The sequence below is a fragment of the Amia ocellicauda genome, chromosome 2, assembly GCF_036373705.1.
Source record: "Amia ocellicauda isolate fAmiCal2 chromosome 2, fAmiCal2.hap1, whole genome shotgun sequence".
Classification (NCBI taxonomy): Eukaryota; Metazoa; Chordata; class Actinopteri; order Amiiformes; family Amiidae; genus Amia; species Amia ocellicauda.
In genome coordinates this window covers 26240986-26262957 of record NC_089851.1, presented here as the reverse complement: position 1 = coordinate 26262957, position 21972 = coordinate 26240986, and the positions used below count along the sequence as shown (strand labels likewise).

The 21972-nt window shown below is 40.7% G+C and overlaps 1 protein-coding gene across 1 annotated transcript; it reads right to left on the bottom strand.

Moving 5' to 3' along the window:
* Positions 1-281: 281 nt before the first annotated feature.
* On the bottom strand, positions 282-21384 carry mcm6l (MCM6 minichromosome maintenance deficient 6, like). The gene is made up of 17 exons (XM_066722042.1): positions 21208-21384; positions 20197-20343; positions 19579-19689; positions 18190-18439; positions 11996-12161; positions 10330-10475; positions 9865-10015; positions 8950-9091; positions 8575-8716; positions 8399-8506; positions 7612-7767; positions 6600-6728; positions 2475-2636; positions 2120-2234; positions 1677-1838; positions 997-1136; positions 282-557 (listed from the first exon to the last, which is right to left on the bottom strand). Exons 1-17 carry the CDS (start codon positions 21300-21302, stop codon positions 435-437), a joined length of 2445 nt encoding a protein of 814 aa, XP_066578139.1. The 5' UTR covers positions 21303-21384; the 3' UTR covers positions 282-434.
* Between the last annotated feature and the right edge of the window lie 588 nt (positions 21385-21972).

Below are 21972 nucleotides of genomic sequence, written 5' to 3'. Positions count from 1 at the left end.
CGTAAGAAGCCCATCTTTCGGCCACCTCCCCTTTACCGTAAAATCCCAGGGAAATGCACGAAACAGTGACCCTGCACTTCATGTGGCGGCTGTTACAGAAGGATTGACCCCGCAAATACATGAAACTCTTCTAAACCCAAATACACATCATTTTCTCCATCACTAGGCACAGTATGCTAGTTATTGAGTACAAATACTCGCATAAGATAAACATTGTATGATAAAAACTTATGTTCCTTTTGTTTAGTCTGGTATTATAGAAGAAATGAAAATGGCCAAAGTAATGAAAATATAGGCTTTATTCATTACAAAATTCATGATTTTCACTGGTGATGTGCAAAAACAGAACATCTCCACAATTAATTAATGGATGGTTTGCTGGTTGTGAAGCATTGGGTTTCCCCTTTGCTCAATGTGTGACATTAAGGAGGATTCTAATCTTCTAGCACAAAGTTTGGATTTACAACTAAAACTGGGTCCTCATCTATCCTCGGCTCTTCCCCATCAGCGTCAACTTTCTTTAATCCCGTCTTTGTCAGCTCGATCAGGACGTGATCCTGTATTGAAGAGATTCGCTCGGTGTAAACAAGCTTAAAAAGGGAGACCATTGCCAAGCTGAACAGTAACTCTGGTCTTTATCCCAAACATCCAATATAGAAATTGCAAAGTACCAAAAAGATTTTTAAATAAACAAGACCGTGATACAACTAACTAATTTAGCTTCTTATTGATGTATTATAATACATCTGTTATAATGTGAACATGAATATAGAAAATAAAGTCAAAATAGTTCCTCATTTTATTGTGTGACCCTTGACTGTCCTGACAATTTCTATTAGTAATGCTACATATGCATCATAGTTTAAAATACTCAGATGAAGAAGACTGCAAGCTAACTGACATTTTCACTATAGTATATTGGTTGAGGAATCAAAAGGTAACAATAAACCATAATATAATTCTGGGTCTCATTTGATGCAACAAAATCACACTTACATAATGGATTAGGCGATGAAGGACTTTTTCGATTGTATTTTTCTTGGCGATCAGTTCAGCTTCTGAATCAATCTCACTTTCCATTTCTCTTAGGTACCAGTTGATCAACTCACTTTTCTTAAGTGAAGATTCTTCATCCACTGAAAGAGCAACACCAGCGTTATAATAATGTACAACTATCTAGAATTTCATCAGGGTGGAAAATGTTTAATGTGTCGTTACATTAGTATTATTAGCTGAACATGAAAGCAAGTGATATTTTTGTATATTTTTAAGCTTTACCACTAAGTTTCTTTCACTCTATGGAGAAACTGTAATTAGTAAGTGTGGGTAGAAGGATAGATAGGTGAATACTGTACCATTGTCAAAATGTAGTGAAGTGTGAAATTTGCATTCAGGGGTTACTAATAAGCAACTGCCAGGGAGAGCAAGAGGTATGAAACCACAGGAGCTTAAAATGATGAATGCTAGACTGTCTGTAATAGAGTCAAGTCACATCTATTACTAGAATAACTTTGATGGCCTAAATGCATTGTTTTAATGACTCCAGAAACAGAGAAATTAAGGTAACAGGCTTTAAATTGGGTACAGTCAAATATTTTAGTACAAGTTATACTAATTTATCTGGATGGTAATGCACATGGTTATCACAAACATATACATTTAACTGTGTTACTTACTGTCCTCCATTTTCTGCATGTGTAAAACCAGCAGGTTAGAGATTTTCTTATAGTCAGCAAATGACATCCTGAGTCCAGGCTTTGGCACACTGGTCTTGTCTGGCTTCTCTGCCTCTGGCTCAGTATCCATCGGCACCACTCTGCCGCTATCATCAGCTTTGTCTGGGTACAGGAGTTACAGAGCCATTACTACTGCACATTCATTAGCACCAGGTAACTGGTGGGACAGTGGTCGACAATTTGTTGCTCACTCTGTCGAGCACAAGTTAAAAATCTCAGCATATAAACAAAGCAGCTCATAATTTCTCTACTTTTTGGAGTCCCATTTTGTTCTTTGTCATCATTCAGGATTATGTTATAACCGATTTATTTAGTAATTTAACGGTCTACTGCTTTTTAAAAGTATAATGAAAGTAAGATGTTATAAGCAAAATAAATATTACCAGTGGCATCCTCCTTATCATCAGACCCTTGATCAAAATTAATATCAGGGGAATCAACACGAATAATAGACTTGTTTAGAAGTCTGAAAGCTTCCTTTACATGCTTGGGTTGTACCTAAAAAACAAAAACAAAAAAACAACAACCACAATTTAGCTTTAAATTAATGACAAATTGAATAAAACAAGATCTGGAGAGGGAGAGACGCTATGAAGGAACCAGAGCTGGGAAAGGAATAATTTAATAACGCTTTCATTAAAATATTCCAGTCTAACAACTAAAGGAAACAAATCTTTACGTTCAACACACCATGCCCAGATCAGAGACAACGGGGCAGATTGGCAGCGGCCGGCTCACCTCGTCACAGCAGTACATGCGGGCCATGGCCTCAGACAGCCGGATCATGCTCTCTAGCTGCCGGACAGTGATGCGCCAGGCTGACTTCATCACCCCACTGCCGTCCCTCTGCCGCAGGCGCTTGTACTGCTCCACCACGAACTCCTCGGCCTCCTTGATGATCTGAACACAGAGACCCAAGGGCAGGGGTGACATCCAATTTGCCATTGATTTCTGCCTGACCAGAAGGTAGTACTTGCTATGAGTACAGTGAGGGAAAAAAGTATTTGATCACCTGCTGATTTTGTATGTTTGCCCACTGACAAAGAAATGATCAGTCTACAATTTTAATGGTAGGTGTATTTTAACAGTGAGAAACAGAATAACAACAAAAAAATCCAGAAAAACGCATTTCAAAAAAGTTATACATTGATTTGCATGTTAACGAGGGAAATAAGTATTTGATCCCCTATCAATCAGCAAGATTTCTGGCTCCCAGGTGTCTTTTATACAGGTAACGAGCTGAGATTAGCAGCACTCTTAAAGGGAGTGCTCCTAATCTCAGCTCGTTACCTGTATAAAAGACACCTGTCCACAGAAGCAATCAATCAATCACATTCCAAACTCTCCACCATGGCCAAGACCAAAGAGCTGTCCAAGGATGTCAGGGACAAGATTGTAGACCTACACAAGGCTGGAATGGGCTACAAGACCATTGCCAAGCAGCTTGGTGAGAAGGTGACAACAGTTGGTGCGATTATTCGCAAATGGAAGAAACACAAAATAACTGTCCGTCTGGGGCTCCATGCAAGATCTCACCTCGTGGAGTTTCAATGATCATGAGAACGGTGAGGAATCAGCCCAGAACTACACGGGAGGATCTTGTTAATGATCTCAAGGCAGCTGGGACCATAGTCACCATAGTAACACACTACGCCGTGAAGGACTGAAATCCTGCAGCGCCCACAAGGTCCCCCTGCTCAAGAAAGCACATGTACAGGCCCGTCTGAAGTTTGCCAATGAACATCTGTATGATTCAGAGGAGAACTGGGTGAAAGTGTCGTGGTCAGATGAGACCAAAATCGAGCTCTTTGGCATCAACTCAACTCGCCGTGTTTGGAGGAGGAGGAATGACCCCAAGAACACCATCCCCACCGTCAAACATGGAGGTGGAAACATTATGCTTTGGGGGTGTTTTTCTGCTAAGGGGACAGGACAACTGCACCGCATCAAAGGGACGATGGACGGGGCCATGTACCGTCAAATCTTGGGTGAGAACCTCCTTCCCTCAGCCAGGGCATTGAAAATGGGTCATGGATGGGTATTCCAGCATGACAATGACCCAAAACACACAGCCAAGGCAACAAAGGAGTGGCTCAAGAAGAAGCACATTAAGGTCCTGGAGTGGCCTAGCCAGTCTCCAGACCTTAATCCCATAGGAAATCTGTGGAGGGAGCTGAAGGTTCGAGTTGCCAAACATCAGCCTCGAAACCTTAATGACTTGGAGAGGATCTGCAAAGAGGAGTGGGACAAAATCCCTCCTGAGATGTGTGCAAACCTGGTGGCAAACTACAAGAAACGTCTGACCTCTGTGATTGCCAACAAGGGTTTTGCCACCAAGTACTAAGTCGAAGGGGTCAAATACTTATTTCAATCATTAACATGCAAATCAATTAATAAAACTTTTTTGAAATGCATTTTTCTGGCTTTTTTTGCTGTTGTTCTGTCTCTCACTGTTAAAATACACCTACCATTAAAATTATAGACTGATCATTTCTTTGTCAGTGGGCAAACGTACAAAATCAGCAGGGGATCAAATACATTTTTCCCCTCACTGTATGTGTTATGGGCAGCAGCAGTCCCTAAAGTGCCCAGCTAGTGCTGACAAAACCACAGCAGCATTTAATGTACTGTATTTTTGCACTTTGTATGAATCTTAACGTTTTATAAGTCGCCCTGCCAATAAATAATTTCATATAATGTTTTATTCTCTCTGCCATCACTTGTTAACTTACACCATTACAAACAAAAATGGTACTGGTAACAGATACACTTGTAAATTACTTGGGAGTGCGAAGACATTTTTAAGAAGAGTACAAAGACACTACACACAGATGTCCATCCATCCTTCCATTTTCAATATCACTTCATCCAGAACAGCTCAAGCTGAGCTGGAGCCTAAACTGGTGTATACATGCAGTGAATTTAATGTGATTCATCACACACTGTGGAAGATTTTCCTACTCAGCGTTTTAAATTTATAAAAGCAATTCCAAAACATGGTACGAAAAGACACACAAGCCTCCAATGATATTCAGATAATCAATAATGTTTTGGAAATGTGGGAGAGGAGTAACAACTAGCATATTGTCTAACTACTGAAGCCGTGAAACGTTTATCTGGAGGGATCTAGAAATGCAACTGTACATATGGGTAACTCCTGGGATTTACATAATTACTGTAAGGGTGACACACGTTACAGCATTTTGTCTACAGTCAAGGATTTTAAAAAATGTGGATGCAACCATTGTAACTGTTAAACCAAAAATGTGCAATGCAATTAAAAATGCTATACCACTATCCCTACAGATAAGTAAAACACATGCAAGCATATACATTACCATCACAAAAACAAATCAAAGAATTACTGATGGAAATAAGGTCTGATATGCTGATGTGAAGCTAAAAGAGCATATTATTTGTTTCTTTTTTATTGAACATTTGGCATTCAGATATGAAAGTTAATCAGTTTAACTGAACATTAAACAAAATTAAGGAAAACATGCCTAAAGGAAGCACATTCGAGATTACTTGATATATGTGAGTTATGAAGGCACCAGTAAAGTCTGCTGAATGTGTCAAGAGAATAAATAAATGTGCTGTAAATATCTGGAATGCATTCGCACATGTGGCTGGATATATAAAGTCTGCCTTGAAGAAGAAAGGGATTAATCTACTTAATTTGAAAGCATATGTATGCATAACCTCTATAACCCTTTTCAATTTCTCATTTGTCAATCTGTACATACATAACAGTTGAACATTAAATATTGCAGATTAAAGTGGTGACAATTTGCATGAAGAAAGGACTTAAACCACATTCAAATTGATGAGGGTATTTTTTGGCTTTTTCAGCATGATGTAATGCAAGGTAAAAACACACACACACACACACACACACACAGCTCTGGAAAAAATTAAGAGACCACTCCAAGTTCAGAAATCAATGTTAAGTGGTCTCATTTTTTTCCAGAGCTGTATGTATGTATATAAAGGAAGAGTGACAAAACAGAATGATGCATTTTTTGTTTTGCAATGTTAACAGAAATAGGGAAAACACAGACTCTAGTTTAGGAATATATTAGTTCTGACCAGTAGGAACTACATGCTCCCAGACAGAAGACTGCCAGTTCCATAGTGTTGAAAGAAAACTCAATACAACATGTGCATAGTGCTTCTAAAACTAGCGTTACAGCTACAAAACACCCAGTAAAAGTATACTGTAGCACAGTTTTAGTGTATAGTTCAATGCAGATAACATACACATTCTGCTCTGAAACAGTTTTCAATATTTAATGTTTTCTGACTAAAATCTTCTGAGGTCTGGCTAATCATTACAGGTTATAGTTTTACTATGTAGGTTGAATAAAATATTGACTTATCAGTACCACCAAAATAGCCACGTATGTCAATTGAACAGTGTTTTTAAAATACATGCAAGTTTTTCTTCATTGGACTTATATTGAATTATACAAGCAAGTTGTCAACATACATTTAATTCAGTGGTCTTACTAGTTTATGAAAATTCCATATGTGCAAAATAAAAAAAATATGTATATGTATAACAGGACAATTCCAGAGGCCTAAAGCCAGCCTTGGTTATTGATATTGTCCTGAGGAGAAGTTAAACGGGCATCATCTGGTTGTAAAAACTACAAGCAAAAACAGTGATAATCGGGAAAGTCAGGAGTATAAGAACAGCACAGACAGCGCTCCATTTCAATTGATTCGTTTTTACCCAATGTTGGCCAGAAGAGGGCAATAGAACACAACAAGCATGATTTAGCATCTTAAAGCAATGCAATCTAGCACAGAAATTCAGTCAAATTTAGTTGTAGAGTGTAACAAGAAAAAAAAAACACTTACTTTCGGCTGAAACTGACGAGCAAACAAAATATATCTCTGCACATCTTCAGTGGAATACACTCGTTCTACAAACACTTCTTTTCTGGAATGAAGGTCAACAATCCTTCTGGCAATCGCATAGTCTGTTACCTGAAAGACCATTTCAATGCATCTGTAGGAAGCTTATACTGGACTGAATGATTGTCATGGAAAGGGTTTATTTGAGTGTCTCTCTGTACTTCTGCAGTGACATTAATTGACATTACAAACCATAAGTTCAGTCTGAAGATGCAACCAACCAGTCAGAGTACATTCTAACCCAGGCCACACATGTGTAAAAGGCAGAACAAATATGGATTTCATACCTTGTAAGTATTGTTATTATACAGTCCTTGAATTGAGAGTTATTAATACATTTACTTGAGGCTCTATAAGTGATTAACATATTTGTCATATCAAAGAATGGTAGCTAGTAAACCCTTAAGCTGTATAATATTGCTTTTCTAGTGGATACTGTAATTGCTTTGAGTTGCTCAAAAAAATTCCAAATGGTTTAACTCAAATTAATGACTAAACCAAACCAAAAACAAAGAAGATAAAAACTGTTTTAAAGAATGGCTTATCAGAACAAGGAAACACATTTGGACAGTGACGCTCAGCTATTAACACCCCCCCCCCCCAACCCCCACCCCCACCTTGACATCACTTACCAACACAGGAGAAAATGTAGGCATACCTTTGCACTTCAGCAAAAATGTCCCTTTGAAATCTTTGGCATATATATAAATGTAGTATGAAAGTATTTACATTACCCAAAATTGTGTGTTAAATAACAAAACCATACAAAATAGATATTAACATTAGTCCACACACATTGTCATGATATTGAGAATCATTTATCAATTGGTGAAGTTAGTCACATTTAGGAATCACAAACATTCAAAAAAGATTCCCAATATATATAATGTTTGAAATTCACAAGAAAACAGGCATTACAAACTAAGATGTTAGTTTTTGGAATTGCAGTTCTTACCTCATTACACTCATCCACCAAAATAAAGAAGAGATCAAATCTTGACATTATGGGAGCACTCATGTTTACGTTCTGCTTCAAAGACTTTGATCGGTTATATCTTCCATCAATAGGGTTTGCTGCTGCCAAAATTGATGTGCGGGCATTTAGTGTGGCCTAAATTTGAGAAGTTGAAACAATTATTCTGAATCCAGTATGGACTCATCACTGACAGAGCAAACGGAAGTGAAGGTTGGGAAAAAGGCAAACTCAGATAAAGATAAATTATTAAGCTGCCGCATTTAAATCCCTTAAGATAACAGATCAAGCAAACAGATTAATTGCGTGGAGAATGGAGGAAGATTCATAAAGTTGAAACAGTGTTTAAAACCAATTTTTTTATTTGATTGAGTCATGTCATTAAATCCTCCTTGGTACAGAGTTATTAACCTTTGGGCATTAAACACTGCATTCTACATTTTTATTTTAACCCACTCTAAATATTCTAGGTGCATCACATCACATTTTACAGTCCCCTCTAAATCTTATAATGCCATTGTGTAGTTATGGAAGTCACACTAATAGAGGCATCATACTACTAATACTAGTAGTTTTTTTGTTTGCTTTATTTTTTATTTTTTTTTGTTTTTAGAGGTTTTATTATTTTAAACAGACATGGACCCGATCTAAGTAGTCAAACAAATAGTTACAATATATTTTTCAGACTTCAAAATACTCTGCCCGTTTATACAACATGTATATGATATGAATTAGATAAAAGCAGTTCCAAACTTTAATCCTAATTTACCTTGACTCCTGCTTTGGTGATGGAAATGGTTTGCTGTTCCATGGCCTCGTGAATCGCCACTTGATCTTTCAGCTCCATTTTGTCGAACTCGTCAATGCAGCAGACGCCCTGGTGACACACGTTCTCACTCACACATGCCCCGCCATAAAACTTAACCCAAAAAAAATCACACTCACATTATCAGCCAGCATGAGAGCTCCAGCTTCAATCACAAACTCGTGGGACTCTTCGTCCTTTACAACCGCGGCAGTCAGGCCCGCAGCGCTGCTGGCTTTACCACTCGTGTAGACTGCCCGAGGGGAGAACTCCTCCACATGTCTGCAGATAACAACAAACAATGCACCATGGGATATCATATTGCACACCAGTCACTCACTCACACACTCATTTTAGTGATATTTAATAAAGGGGTGCTTCATGAGGCTAAAGGCATTCAAAGATGAACAACCTACACTTACAAAGGAAGACACAACAGTACATTCTGCATCTCACTATATAATACAATTATTAGTCACCAGACCTCTACTCCAATATTAACGCAGTCTCCTCACTTCAGAAACTGGCTCTTAGATGTACTTGGATCCCCTACGATGCACACGTTGACATCACCCCGCAGTGATGTGCCTTCCATAGTTGTTTTGGCCACACCTCCAAACAACATGAGCAGGACTCCTCTCTTGATCTCATCATTTCCTGTGAATTAATTTGTTTTCATTATTAATGATCAAGAGCATTAAACTAAAACAAAAAACAAAACAAAGCTAAGCTCTCTCCAAACTGGACTTATTGGAATAGACAGGCTACGAGCAAATCCAATCACAGCAATTAAAAAAACAAAACAAAAAACACCCGGAAAATAATTAGATATTAAGGACTCTAGACTGAGATTGTAACAACATTATGCCACCAGATTAAAATACATTTGTAACTTCAAGATCTTGGATTAAACTAAGATGCACTGTTAGCATACTGGAAGTAATTACATATATATGATATGTTGTTTTTTAATTAAAATCTAAGAATAACTTAAATGAAGCATGAATGATTAAATTTCTTTTCCTAATTTGCATGTTTTTATATCTTCCAAAAACAAATGACAAAACGCACACATCTTAAAAAAAAAAAAAAAACCATGAATTGAATTTAAATCAAATGTAATCTAGTATCATGTGCTACACAATGTAGGAAATTAAAACTACAGCCCTTTAAAGCACAAACTAGGAGAAAGTAGGATAAATCTTGACCAATGAATGAATATGTATATTCTTTTTCTTATCTTTAAAACTTCAAACAAACATTTTAGCTTGGCTGAATCTGAAAATCTGGGAAAAACAGAGGTCCCCTACCTCATATTATCATTTTTTTATTTTATTTAGGAAGTGGTCAAAAACACACATTGTACACAGCGAACATACAATTTGGGTCATGCAGTTTATTCACAGAGTGACCAGGGCTACATATCTTACCATGAATGGTTGGGAACAGACTTGTACACAGGTTGTGGTAGAGGTTCTTGTCTTGACTCATTTCGAAGACTTTCTCCCACTCCTGGACACTCATCTGATTCTTGACACTCTCTGCGGTCTGACCTTCCTCACGGAGCTCCTTCCCACCAAACTTACAAAGCCAACAAGTCATTCAGACATCTGTTGTGGAGAAGCTACTCCAGACAGCTCAATTCAAAACAGCATCGCCCAAAGCCTATTTCACAACTCTATTAAAAAGGATTTTTTTAAAGCATAATTTGAATATTTAGGAAATCCTAAAAAATAAAAAAAACTTCAAAAGAATGTCACAGTTTCTCGTGCTCCCATGGTTTAATGTGTTTCTCAGAAAACAGAAAGAAGCAACTGCACTCCTATGTTTATCTCAGATACACAGAGTAATCACTGTTCTGAAAAGGTATTGTTTCCAATAACAGAGCTGCTTACTCGGGGGTTAGTAGGTGCTACATAACAGGCCAGGAAAGCCAGTTTGTAAGACAGGTCTCGCACACCCAGCGCTTTGAGGCCCTGGACACCATCGGCCTGGAACCCCTCCTTTCCAGTAACTTTACTGCTGGTCTCTGCCCGAATACCTATGAAAGAAGAAAAGCTGTCTGAAACAAGTATGGACGTTGTGCAACATTTCAGGACCTCAAAGATTCCATAAACCCCTTCTATAAACTAGGGAAACGGACGATTCCATAAGAAAAGTGTGACATCCCAAAAACACACCTTATAGTGGTCAACAAATACTTGACTACCAACACACAGAATCAGCAGCCCTCAAGTGGAAGAATAATTAATCTTCAGGTCAGCAAACCTACACTACAAGAAGGCAGCACAGGTGGTTATAGGCGAGTGATTAAAAAGTTGATGTTAAAAGAAATACTGCCTTGGGAAAGGTCTCCTTTTAAAAAGGAAAATGGAAATGTTATAAATTGCACTGGTGCGCCTTTGTAAGATATAACCCTGCGGAGACAATGATGGAAAATCCATTGCCTTGGAAATTTCCTGCTAGCTTCTACCAACATCCCACTGGCACAATATGCACTCCTTCACAAAGGTCACCCGTTTGAATGAAACTCCTGTTGATTGCACGGCTGTCTATAGAACAGTGCTTCTTCTGGCTTGTATGGTTTTCTTAATGTTAGGAGTCAGGTGGTTTTAAATTACTAGTACTGTATACTTTTCTATACTATTCATGAATATGAATGGTTGTGTATTTATTTATGACGAGTCTCTGTGCATATGACTACAAACCACTTCCATTTTAAAACCTGAAAGAAATCAAAACAACTGACATCAGCAAACACATCGTTCTGCTTTGAATGCAGCCTACACATGCAGAATATTTTGCAGACATTTTGTATCCTACTATATCTGCTGCTGGTAACTAAAGGGTTTTTATTTCCTTCCATGTTGTTGAGGACAGTTAGATTACTTAGTTTGCATCCAAGTAATCAGTCAAATCCACTGAACACGGATGCATACACTCAGTACAACAAATGTAGGTTAAAATAATAAATAGAGGGGGGGAGGAAGGGGGGGCAGCAAAGATTTGAAGATTTGCAGAGGTGAAATGAAAACGATCGCCTGATATTCGTTCCAGACACTTTCAATATATTCAGATGCCATCTGAAAGTCAAAGGTCTACCAAGAACAGCGTGATCATTGAGATTGTTTGGACATGACACGTTATAAAACTGCCAAACGAGCACTAAATCTTCTATTCTCTGTCATTTGTCTTAACTTTTACAATCACGTCTCCATCTTTGTGATTAAACTCCCTTACTGCAAGCACTTTCCAATGACAAGGTAATATTTTTCATAGTGAAAGGTTAATAGTCCTGCTGCAGATAGAAGGTGCTGTAATACTTCCTAATTAGCTGAAGGAGATATCAGGGTCTTCATGTCAATTTAATATTTGGATACCTCATGCTTTACTCACAGTCACATTTTATTGTGTGTCAGCATTTTTGTTGTTGTTTTAATTAAAGAAAAGAATAAGGAAATATGTTTTTTTCTTAAAATCCTAAAAGCTACCATCCTAATTGGAAGTTCAGTAGACCACACCGAAAAAGATAGTAGTAGTAGGAGTAGTACTTTGACGTGCCTGCCACGAAAAGCGCGGCCACATCAGGCACGACGATGAGAGTGCCCGTGAAATCGCAGCGATCCCCGGCCTGCGCGGACTCCACCGCCTCAGCTCTCAGGATCACCTCCACACTGCGGGGAATGGCACCGCGGGGCAGCTCTGCCTGGGTCTCCTGGATACGTACCTGCGAAGAAGGGCCGTCAGCTCGATCAAATCGGAATGCACACGGTCTATGTCTTTTCATTAATTAATTACTGCATTTAAGAATAAGAGGTCAAAAGCCTATTCTTAAAAAACAAAAACTATATCAATAGAAAGGTTAAAACGATAGGTTGTGAATGCAACCCTGGTTATCTGAGAAAGGAAGCATTGCCCAAGGGGGAGGGGTTTCTGCACACTTCCGTAGGAACCTGATTGAAACGTCACTATCAAAGCTGCCATTGGCCCCTGCGCCCGTTACTCAGAACAGGTCCCTTGTCCCTTCCCACTTCCTGTTCTATAAAACGTGACGTCAGCACAGACCCACTGAAAAACACAACATAATACACAGCTGGCTAGTCAACAGAGTAGCCGACCTGAGCAACAATTTACAATATATACATAACGCGTGACAGCAAGACCTTCATGCAGTCAGCACGGAGCACAGGAGCATCCAACTCAACTGAATAGTACAGAGTGGAAGAGCTCCACTAAGCTGACAACTTAGATTTCATACAAACGAACTATATACACCATGGGGATTGGGAACGAACTCATGTACCACCCATGGAACACAGGAGCAGCTGACACCTGCTGGTTAGACCGGCTAACGCAGGACAACATTAGCTCTACTGTGTTGACAAATTAACTATATACACAGCGGAACACTAGAGCCTGCTCACGTGCTTACCACTAAGGACAGCAGCAGTGGACTCTTGCACTATGGCACACAGCCAGAGCGGGCCACAGACCTGCTGACCAAGGAATTATGTACACAGCGAGGCAGCGCAAACAACTTGAGTGCCATAAGCTGGGAACTGCGGCAGTGAGCTCCATCCCACACATTTTCAGAAAGGCGCCACAGTCCTGCTGTTTAACACACACATATATACACCAATCAGCCATAACATTATGATCACCTGCCTAATATTGTGTAGGTCCCCCTTTTGCCGCCAAAACAGCCCTGACCCGTCGAGGCGTGGACTCCACTAGACCTCTGAAGGTGTGTTGTGGTATCTGGTACCAAGACATTAGCAGCCGATCCTTTAAGTCCTGTAAGTTGCGAGGTGGGGCCTCCATGGATCGGACTTGTTTGTCCAGCACATCCCACAGATGCTCGATTGGATTGAGATCTGGGGAATTTGGAGGCCAAGTCAACACCTTAAACTCGCAAAGGGAGGAAAAGCCATCAACTCAATAGGCCTGTTGACATAAAATGGAGACAGCACTTTCAGGAGGAACGCAGGGTTAGGCCGTAGCATGACCCTGCAGCCATCTCCCGCAAAACAGACACACGATGGGTGTATGGACAGTGCGTGCATCTCGCTCATGCATTTTGCGGAAGTGATTGCCAGCAAAAACGCAGTCTTAAGTGACACCAGCTTCAGCTCAGCTGAGTTGAGTGGCTGAAATGTGGCTTGGATAGACCCTAGGCAGTCAATCGCCAGGCCCACAGCTGGAGGAGGCGTGGATTGGGGTGCCAAAGCGTGCCCTGCACCTGGGACAACAAGTTCACTCTCACTGGGAGCAAGTATCTCCGTGGAGGAGGCGATCAGGTCTGCAAACCAGAATCTGTGAGGCCACCGAGGGGCTATTGGCAGAACTGTCGCTAGTTATCTCCTGACCTTTTCCAGTACCACCGGGAGACGGGGGAACAGTGGGAATGGTGGGAATGCGTAGTGCGGTCATGTGTGGGCTAGCGCGTCGATCCCTAGGGTTGCTGAGCAGTCTCGGATGGAGAACCATAGTAGGTAGTGTGTGGACTCTGCCGAGGCAAAGAAATCCACGTCCACCCTGCGGAACTGGTCCGCTGCCGTGTTGGACAGGCCTGGGAGGTGAACTGCTCTGATGGAGCGGAACTGTGGCTGCACCCACAGAAGCAGAAGACGAGCGCTAGACAGTACAGTCTGCGCGACCGGAGACGACCTTGCCTGTTGATTTAGGCAACCACCGCTGTGTTGTCTGTCCGAACCAACACGTCTGTCCCATAGGACTGGCAGGAAATGAGACGGACTACTGCTTATAACTCCAAGACATGGATATGGAGGGCCCGTGCGGGCTCCGTCCACCTGCCTTGGACACCATGTCCATCGCAGACTGCTCCCCAACCTTGCTTGGAGACGTCTGTCGTCATGACTGTTTGGTGGTAGACTGGCCCAAGGGGCACACCGAGCGTCAAATTGTGAGGGCTCTGCCACCAACGGAGCGCCTTCCAGCATGCCGGAATGACTGCGACGCGGAGTGCTCGATCGTGGTGAGGGTGCATCCCGAGATACCTGAACCACCAATGCAGCGGCCTCTGCAGCGGCCACCACGGAGGAGGCCGAGGGGGAGGGTATGTGATGCAGCCGTTAGGAGGCCCAACAGCCTCTGGCAAAGTGACACCCTGACATGAGCTCTCAGTCGGAAGAGGGAGAGACATGTGCGTACGGAGGCAACTCTTTGGCGCCAGTGTGGTGAGCATGGCAATGGAATCAAGGCGCAGTCCTAGGAACTGTGCCTGCGGAGTTGGCGTCAGGCGGCTCTTCTCTCAATTGACCCGAAGGCCCAATTCAGAGAAGAGGCATAAAATCAGGTTCATGTGGTTCTGAACCTGCTCCATCAAGTGAGAACAAACCAGCCAGTCATCTAGATAATTGAGGATGCAGACCCCCCTGGCAACACAAGGGGGCTCACAAGACGTCCATGCACTTGGAAAAAGTGTGTGGGGCTAGCGACAGACCGAAGGTGAGAACAGCAAACTCGATGGCTGCCAGGGATCGCCCAGTCACGCTTGCCCTATGACGCATCACCAGTTGCATCTCCAAGATAGGGGGCGGGGTTGGTGATGTGCCATTGTGCTCGGAGGGCTCTGCCAGCTGGGCCAAATACAGGGCCTGCAGGCTCCGTTTCTGTGGTGGCCCGCTTGGGCTCCTGCCTCATACGCCCTCCGGAGCAACGTCTCCATCACACGACACTGTCTATCGGGGCAGGCCAGGTCGCGTGGCTCCGCAGACAGCGGAGGTAGGGAGACAAGCGCAGCAATGGTGCAATTAACCCGGGGAAATTCACCAAGCCTGTTTCCGCCGCACCCTGGGTCCTGGCATAAGCCTCCCCTCTCCTGGCTAGGTTAGGGGCTATTACCGTATGGTCCCAGGTGGCCCTCAGTTCCTCCAAGAGGTCAGACAGCAGCGGATGTGTCCGTGTGGGTCGCTGCAAGCGCTGACCTCTGTCGAACCTGGAGCGCAGAACTCCCGGTGCTGTCCTCGCTCGCACCCGAGACCCCTCAGTGAGAGATCGTCGGGTGCGGCAGCAATTGTGGTGGCGCCCGGTGAAACAGAGGACCTCTGGGTGCGCTATAGCGGACCCGGAAGTCACGTCCAAATCTCGCCCGCTGTCAGTGTCCAGACAGACAGGGCATAGGACCTCCCCACTCCAGGCGGGCAAGGTGCGTCGGCCGCAAGCGGCACAGTGGTGGAGGCAAGAGGAGCTTATCGCCGAGCGCACACGCACGTGAACAGGGAAACATGCACCAGGGGGTAAACACCAACTGAAATGCCTCTGCGACAAGTGTAGCGCCTAGCGGCCTTGCCGCTGTAAGTGCATCTCCACCCGGCAACATTTATATACACGGGGGTACTGCGACACCAACCACACGCAAACTTGCTGTTGCTGGACAAAACACTGTATGCTGAGCACCAAGGTGCTGGATACAACCACCGCGTAGGCCCATAGGCTTAACCACACCAAGTGTGCCGGGGTTTCCAGGGAGTGACGTGGAGTCTGGGGTCTGCGGGGGCCGAGGGTAGTACATCACCAGCCATAGCGGGATCTAAAACCGAGGCACAAACGGACAAGGAGGGCTAGCAGTCCTCATTCTCAGCAAACTGAGAAAGAGAGATCTCCTATAGCCGTAGCTGTGGGCTGTAGTGCGGGTGCAAGCTGACGAAGGAGCCCCTCATGCAGGGGCGAGATCTCTTTCGACACACCGAGGCTCAGGCTGGGCAGCCGGTCCTTGGATTTTACTGCCACTGCTAGCGCTCCTGCTGTGAAGGACAAAGCCCTGTGGACAAAAATATGGGGCACCAAATGTAAAACACTGCACACATTTTTTTTTTCTTTTCCAAGCGGCTTTTTTTACACATTTAACTTAAATTTTGTGTTTTTTTCCACATTCATAAAGATTTCGTTTTTTAAATAAATACATAAATAAATGCTTAATCTCCATTTCTGAAAATCAAACGATACAATTTTTTAAATATTATTATTATTATTTTTTAAACAAAATATTTATAGATATGGAAAAAAACACAAGATTTAAAGTTAAATGTGTGAAAAAAGACACACGAAAAAAAAGTGTGCACTCTTTTACATTTGGCACCCCATACAAATAACCAACACAGCAAGCTGTCGGAATATATAAGGCACTATATAGACAACTTATTTTTAAAAGTGTTCTATTTATATTGAAACAGAATTCGAAAGTGCAACTGGAGCCCCGCTGCACGGACAGAACAGAATCAGATTAGCCATCAAAAAATACAAACAGACAGACAGTATACGGTGGTGAACAACACAGCCGTGAAGCCAACCAACTGAATATTTGTTAAATAACAGTGAGGGCTTTAATGCACAGACAAGACACCGAGAGCTCATGTTCTCGAGTCTGGGGGAAATGGCAGAAGAGGACGAACCTGCGCTGACATCATGTTTTATAGAACAGGAAGTGGGAAGGGACCTGTTCTGAGTGACGAGCGCAGGGGCCAATGGCAGCTTTGATAGAGTGACGTTTCAAATCGGGTTCCTACGGAAGTGCGCACACGTTCATTGAACCCTCTTGAATTTAGCCAGTCTTTAAACATACAGTTTTCCACATGCAAGATTAAATTTTTTGGCGAGTGCAAAGAGGTACAGCAAACGACCCAAGCGTCTCATTATGTCAAATTTCAGCTGCAAACTCATTCATACTTCTTTCACTCATCTCTATTCTAAACAGAGATGCAGTGAAATTGTGTGTTGCTGTGGACATTTTCGACAGTAATCACTTAAACTGGACAGGTGACAATGGCGGAACTGTGATTTATAACTGGACAATAGAAATATCTTGCATAAATGCCATAAGGTATCATGAAATAAACTACACACCTACAAATAAAAAAATAAATCTAACTAAAAATTCCACAAACACTGATAAGGTTTTTCATCCTATCAAATGTTTTCTCACCCCACTTTGATTTGGATCCTCCCGCACCCTTCAGCTATGTAATGCATTTCATCAAATTACTACAACATGCATCAGCAATATTGATGTCAATTCCCTGGATGCCAATGTTAATTACAAGTTATGAGATCCTGCAGCTTGTGGAATGCAGACTAGTAGCTATGATGACATACAGTGTCCCATTTTCTCTGGAGATATAAAATATCACTTGTACTATAATTGAATTGCTCAGGACTTTATTGCTGCTTTATACAGTTCAGTTCCTGGAAACAATATATGCAATAAAACAGCTAATCTTTAGGATCTAGCCTAAAGCTTGCCTTACGTGAACACATTTTGACAATAACTCATTCTTAATTCGATTCAGTGTTTTTGCATCCTCTCCCCATGAATAGGATTCCAGTTCAATTGTAAAAACAAACAAAAAACACATCTGCTGTTCAACTTCTCAAAGAGAAAATATAAAATGGAAACTTTAGAGAAGAACCAAAACAAAATAACTAACCCTTAGAATATCCAATATCCTCAATTCAATGAATGCCATACACATCAACAAAATAGCATTATAATGCCAGTGTTCACATTAACACATAATGTTCAGTAGGTAAGTAGATCAAGTTTAGATTTGTCAGGTATGCATGTCATATTGTGTATACCTCTGGGAATAGGCTTCGAGAACCTAAAGCAAACCACAACACATGAAGAAAACTAATAAGGAAACTTTAAGAGAATCCTGCATCAGAAAGATCAATTTTGAATGTCTACAGATAGACATAACTGAAAGAATAGGGTTTGGAAGTACAGACATATATACCTTTTGAAAATCCACAAACCGCGACTTGTTGGTATCCAGCATAAAGCGGCGCCGATTGGAGCAGACTGGGTTTTTGCAGATAGTGGGCTGGGTGTATTTGAACTGTTGCTCCACATCTTTGATAACTAACTGGCAGTCCAGGCAGAGGAAGGTGCCACTCACCAGCTCAGGGTGAACTGGGTGTGTGCGCACGACCTGCCCACTGATGCGCAGCAGGGTCCCTATTCGGGCAGCGGACAGCTCTCTGATCCTGTCAGGAGAGCACAGGAGACGGACACAAAGGTTAAAAATCATCCTCATCATGTTGAACCATGCTTACTAGATTTCTGTATTCAAAGCATAATCATTTCTCAGAATGAGCTCTACAACACTCAAAGCTGCCATACAGTTTTCAACATTTCCTCATTTCCACATTTCAAGCTGAGCTGTGGCAACTTTTTGATATTGCCATCAATGCTTCTTGCGCATTATCATTCTCCAGTTTGAGTCCCTTAAAACAAACTTGATTTATTTTTGTAATTTTTTAATATCAATCTTTCAGATTGTACTGACCATAACAATCTTCTGAAAACAAATGAAGCACTCACTTTTCTTTGTCTGTATGGAATGCAGTATAAATACTAGAAAATCGAAATAAATACCATAAAACCTGAATACATATTATATCAATTAACAATTTTCTTTGCAAGATTCACAATCCAAAGTCACAAACAAATATGGCACTTCCATAATAACTCATGCAGGGAGTGAATTTACCAGTATAGATACAGTATAACTTTTCATATTCATTGAGTTTGCAGCTTTCTCGCCATTTGCCAAGACTAACAATTTTAAAATTAATTTCTTCCTGAAAGGTCATTCAAAATGATGAACATCTTAGCTGGGTTTTGTAAGAAGGGAAAACCATTTTAATAGCACATTTTGCTACGGTCTGAAAACTAAATTGAACAACTGATGTACATTGTGGTCACATAAGTAAATTCAAAAATACGGATTGGAATTAAACAAATGCAATCATATAATAGTCCTATAATAGACCTTTTCAAAGCATGGGTCAAATCGGGAGCATCGAATAACTTCAGCTTAATTGTGAAAAGGCACAATTTCCAATTTCCATTTAGAGTCAAATCCATAATGAATTATGGAATGAAACTTCCTTTGTGTCAGTACAAGGCATTTTTCTTTACTGCCTATTTTTAAATCACTCGTGTAATGCAATGGTCTTTAGAATGCATCTAGAAGTATGATGTATGATGTATGATGTATCTTTAAATATGATTCTTCTCTATGCAATCTGAACACTTGCTATAAGTTTTCATTTAAATCAATGCCTTTAAAAAAATGGAAAAGGGAACTTTGAAAATCCATATGGTTTGTAATATACTTTACTTCTGCTTTGCTGGAAAGTCTGAGAAAGCCACAAAAAAATCCTTAGATGGTGGGATATTGCCATGATCCCGGGCAAAGTGGCGCACCGCCCGGCACAGAAATGGGTAGACCCTAAAGATGGTAGGAGAGATTAACCACAAAATAAAGTTATGCAAACTAATATGAATTTACAATGCATTGCTTTAGGCTGTAATATCCATTGGTGCCTTGCATCAGTCTTACTTATGACTATTTAATGTGCATTGCACTAAAACTAAGCAAATATGGAGAAATAAAAGTGCTTGCTATGCTGTATAAACTTTGAAATATGCAGTGCAAAATGAATCAAAATGGTATGTTAAATCTTAAGATAAATACTACAACACCACCATAACTATACTGCAGAAACAATACCTTATGTTTAAAAAGGCAAAAGTGCATTTCAAGGAATTCCTTCAGATTAAATAAATGCAATAGCCTGCAAGCCCATAGTAAGAACTTGAGCAATGCAATGAGCTGAAATGCCTTTCTGCTTGTCATTAATGCTGTATGTTATGCATCTGACAAATGCTAGCTTCATGCTTCATTGCAACATCCTTCTGAATGTGTAATGGGAAGGTAATGAATACATCGCACTACCGGTAGTATTCTTCCTGGATGGTGGTGGCCAGCTGCTGATTGTAGTGCTCGATGTTGGTGAAGTTCACAGTCAATGTGTTCCTCTCTGGTCGAATGAGTTCCTCTGCATCACGAAGGTACATCATCTCTGCATTTGGATTCTGAAATCTATAGACAGAAGCATTTAAAAGCATTAAAGTTCAAAAGGAAAAGGACTTAAAAATGACAACAAATAATTATGTTTTGTCCTTTACACAACAGAGAAAGGTGGAGTGCTGCATTCTTGTCATCGAATTATGGAACTTTGTTTGAATAGAAATATACATCATTCAAGTTGTTCATCATTACAAAGGATCAGCCTACTATTGTGCATAGCTTTGCTGAAAATATTCATATACTTCAGGTGAAATAAGGTTGAAATTAGTTGTCAGGCACAGCTTCAAGTCATTATAATGGAATAGTTATTTCAGAGAACACACACTAAAAAAGCATCTAAAAGTAATTAAGTAGGGTGTAGAGATGGTTCAAGAATAATCAAACATATACAACATTAAAGAAAAATCACACAAATGCATGGCCTATATATTATCTTAACTTTTTCTTCTTATAAATGTGCTTGAACCTCACCATGTACACTACTTGTTTTTTTACATAAACACCAAGTCTGGCAGAAATGATCAGATGTTTATATTTCGACGTTTATCGGGTTTGTTCATTTGACTGATTAGTCGGGCATGACTAGGAAGTGCTCATTAAAGGTTTACCACAGTTGAAAAAGTTTTAATTTTAAAGAGCGTGAGCCAAAATCAACAAGAATTTCACGATTCGTTACATTTAATTTGTAAGCTTTCCAGTACTCGCTTATCAAACAATAAATCAATTCATAGCAAAGCCAGATCCAGCAGTCGTCCTTTAATTCAAACTCTTATTTCGGATATGACATCCAATCCACTTGCTATCTTACAGTCCAATATATATTTATGGCCACTGCGTCTTTTCTTTGAATGTGCAAAGGGAAACCACAATGCTTACTCTTCCAGGAACTCCAGGAACAGTTTCTGGCACTTCTCCGAAAGCTCATCCTTAATTTGCACCCCAGCTGCGGGGTTTTCAGCTGCCGCTTCCATGCCAGGAAATACTACAATTGTATTTTTTGTTTTAAGTTGAACTCCTTGCCTTCCTTCAGCGACTCACACACTTTGTAGCCTCTGGTGCTGTTTGGATGGAAATCAGGGGACACTTCGGACAGGTGAACCGTCAGGTGATCTCGCTGATCGCATTGGTGAAGCAGCGCAGATCTGAGCAGAACTGCGGAAAACTGCGCTATACGAACGCGACCAGTGCCATAATAGCACATAAGATTTCCCATCAGTTCATTATATGAAATTAATGATTAATAATAATTAGAAAATCAACCATCACATTATTAATAATAATAATAATAATAATAATAATAATAATAATAATAATAATATGATGATGATGATGATGATGATGAGCCCTATAGCACCTTGCATTATCAAGATTTTAAAATGCCCTCTTCGTTAATTTTAACATGTACATTAGAAAAGTCTGGCATTTGTATCCAGTTTTAGCATTTCATTTATCTCTAATAAGCTTGTGACCTTTGTGTTCATCCTTAATAATACAAAGAGATTAACAGCTCCAATAATTGTTATAATACTAATATTCCACAAAACCAGTTACTTTTTTGACACAACATTCATATGCAGTAAGTGTGAGCTTGGAATATTTAGCAAGGTTTGAATTATCCCAACAAACATGTTGCATGTTTCA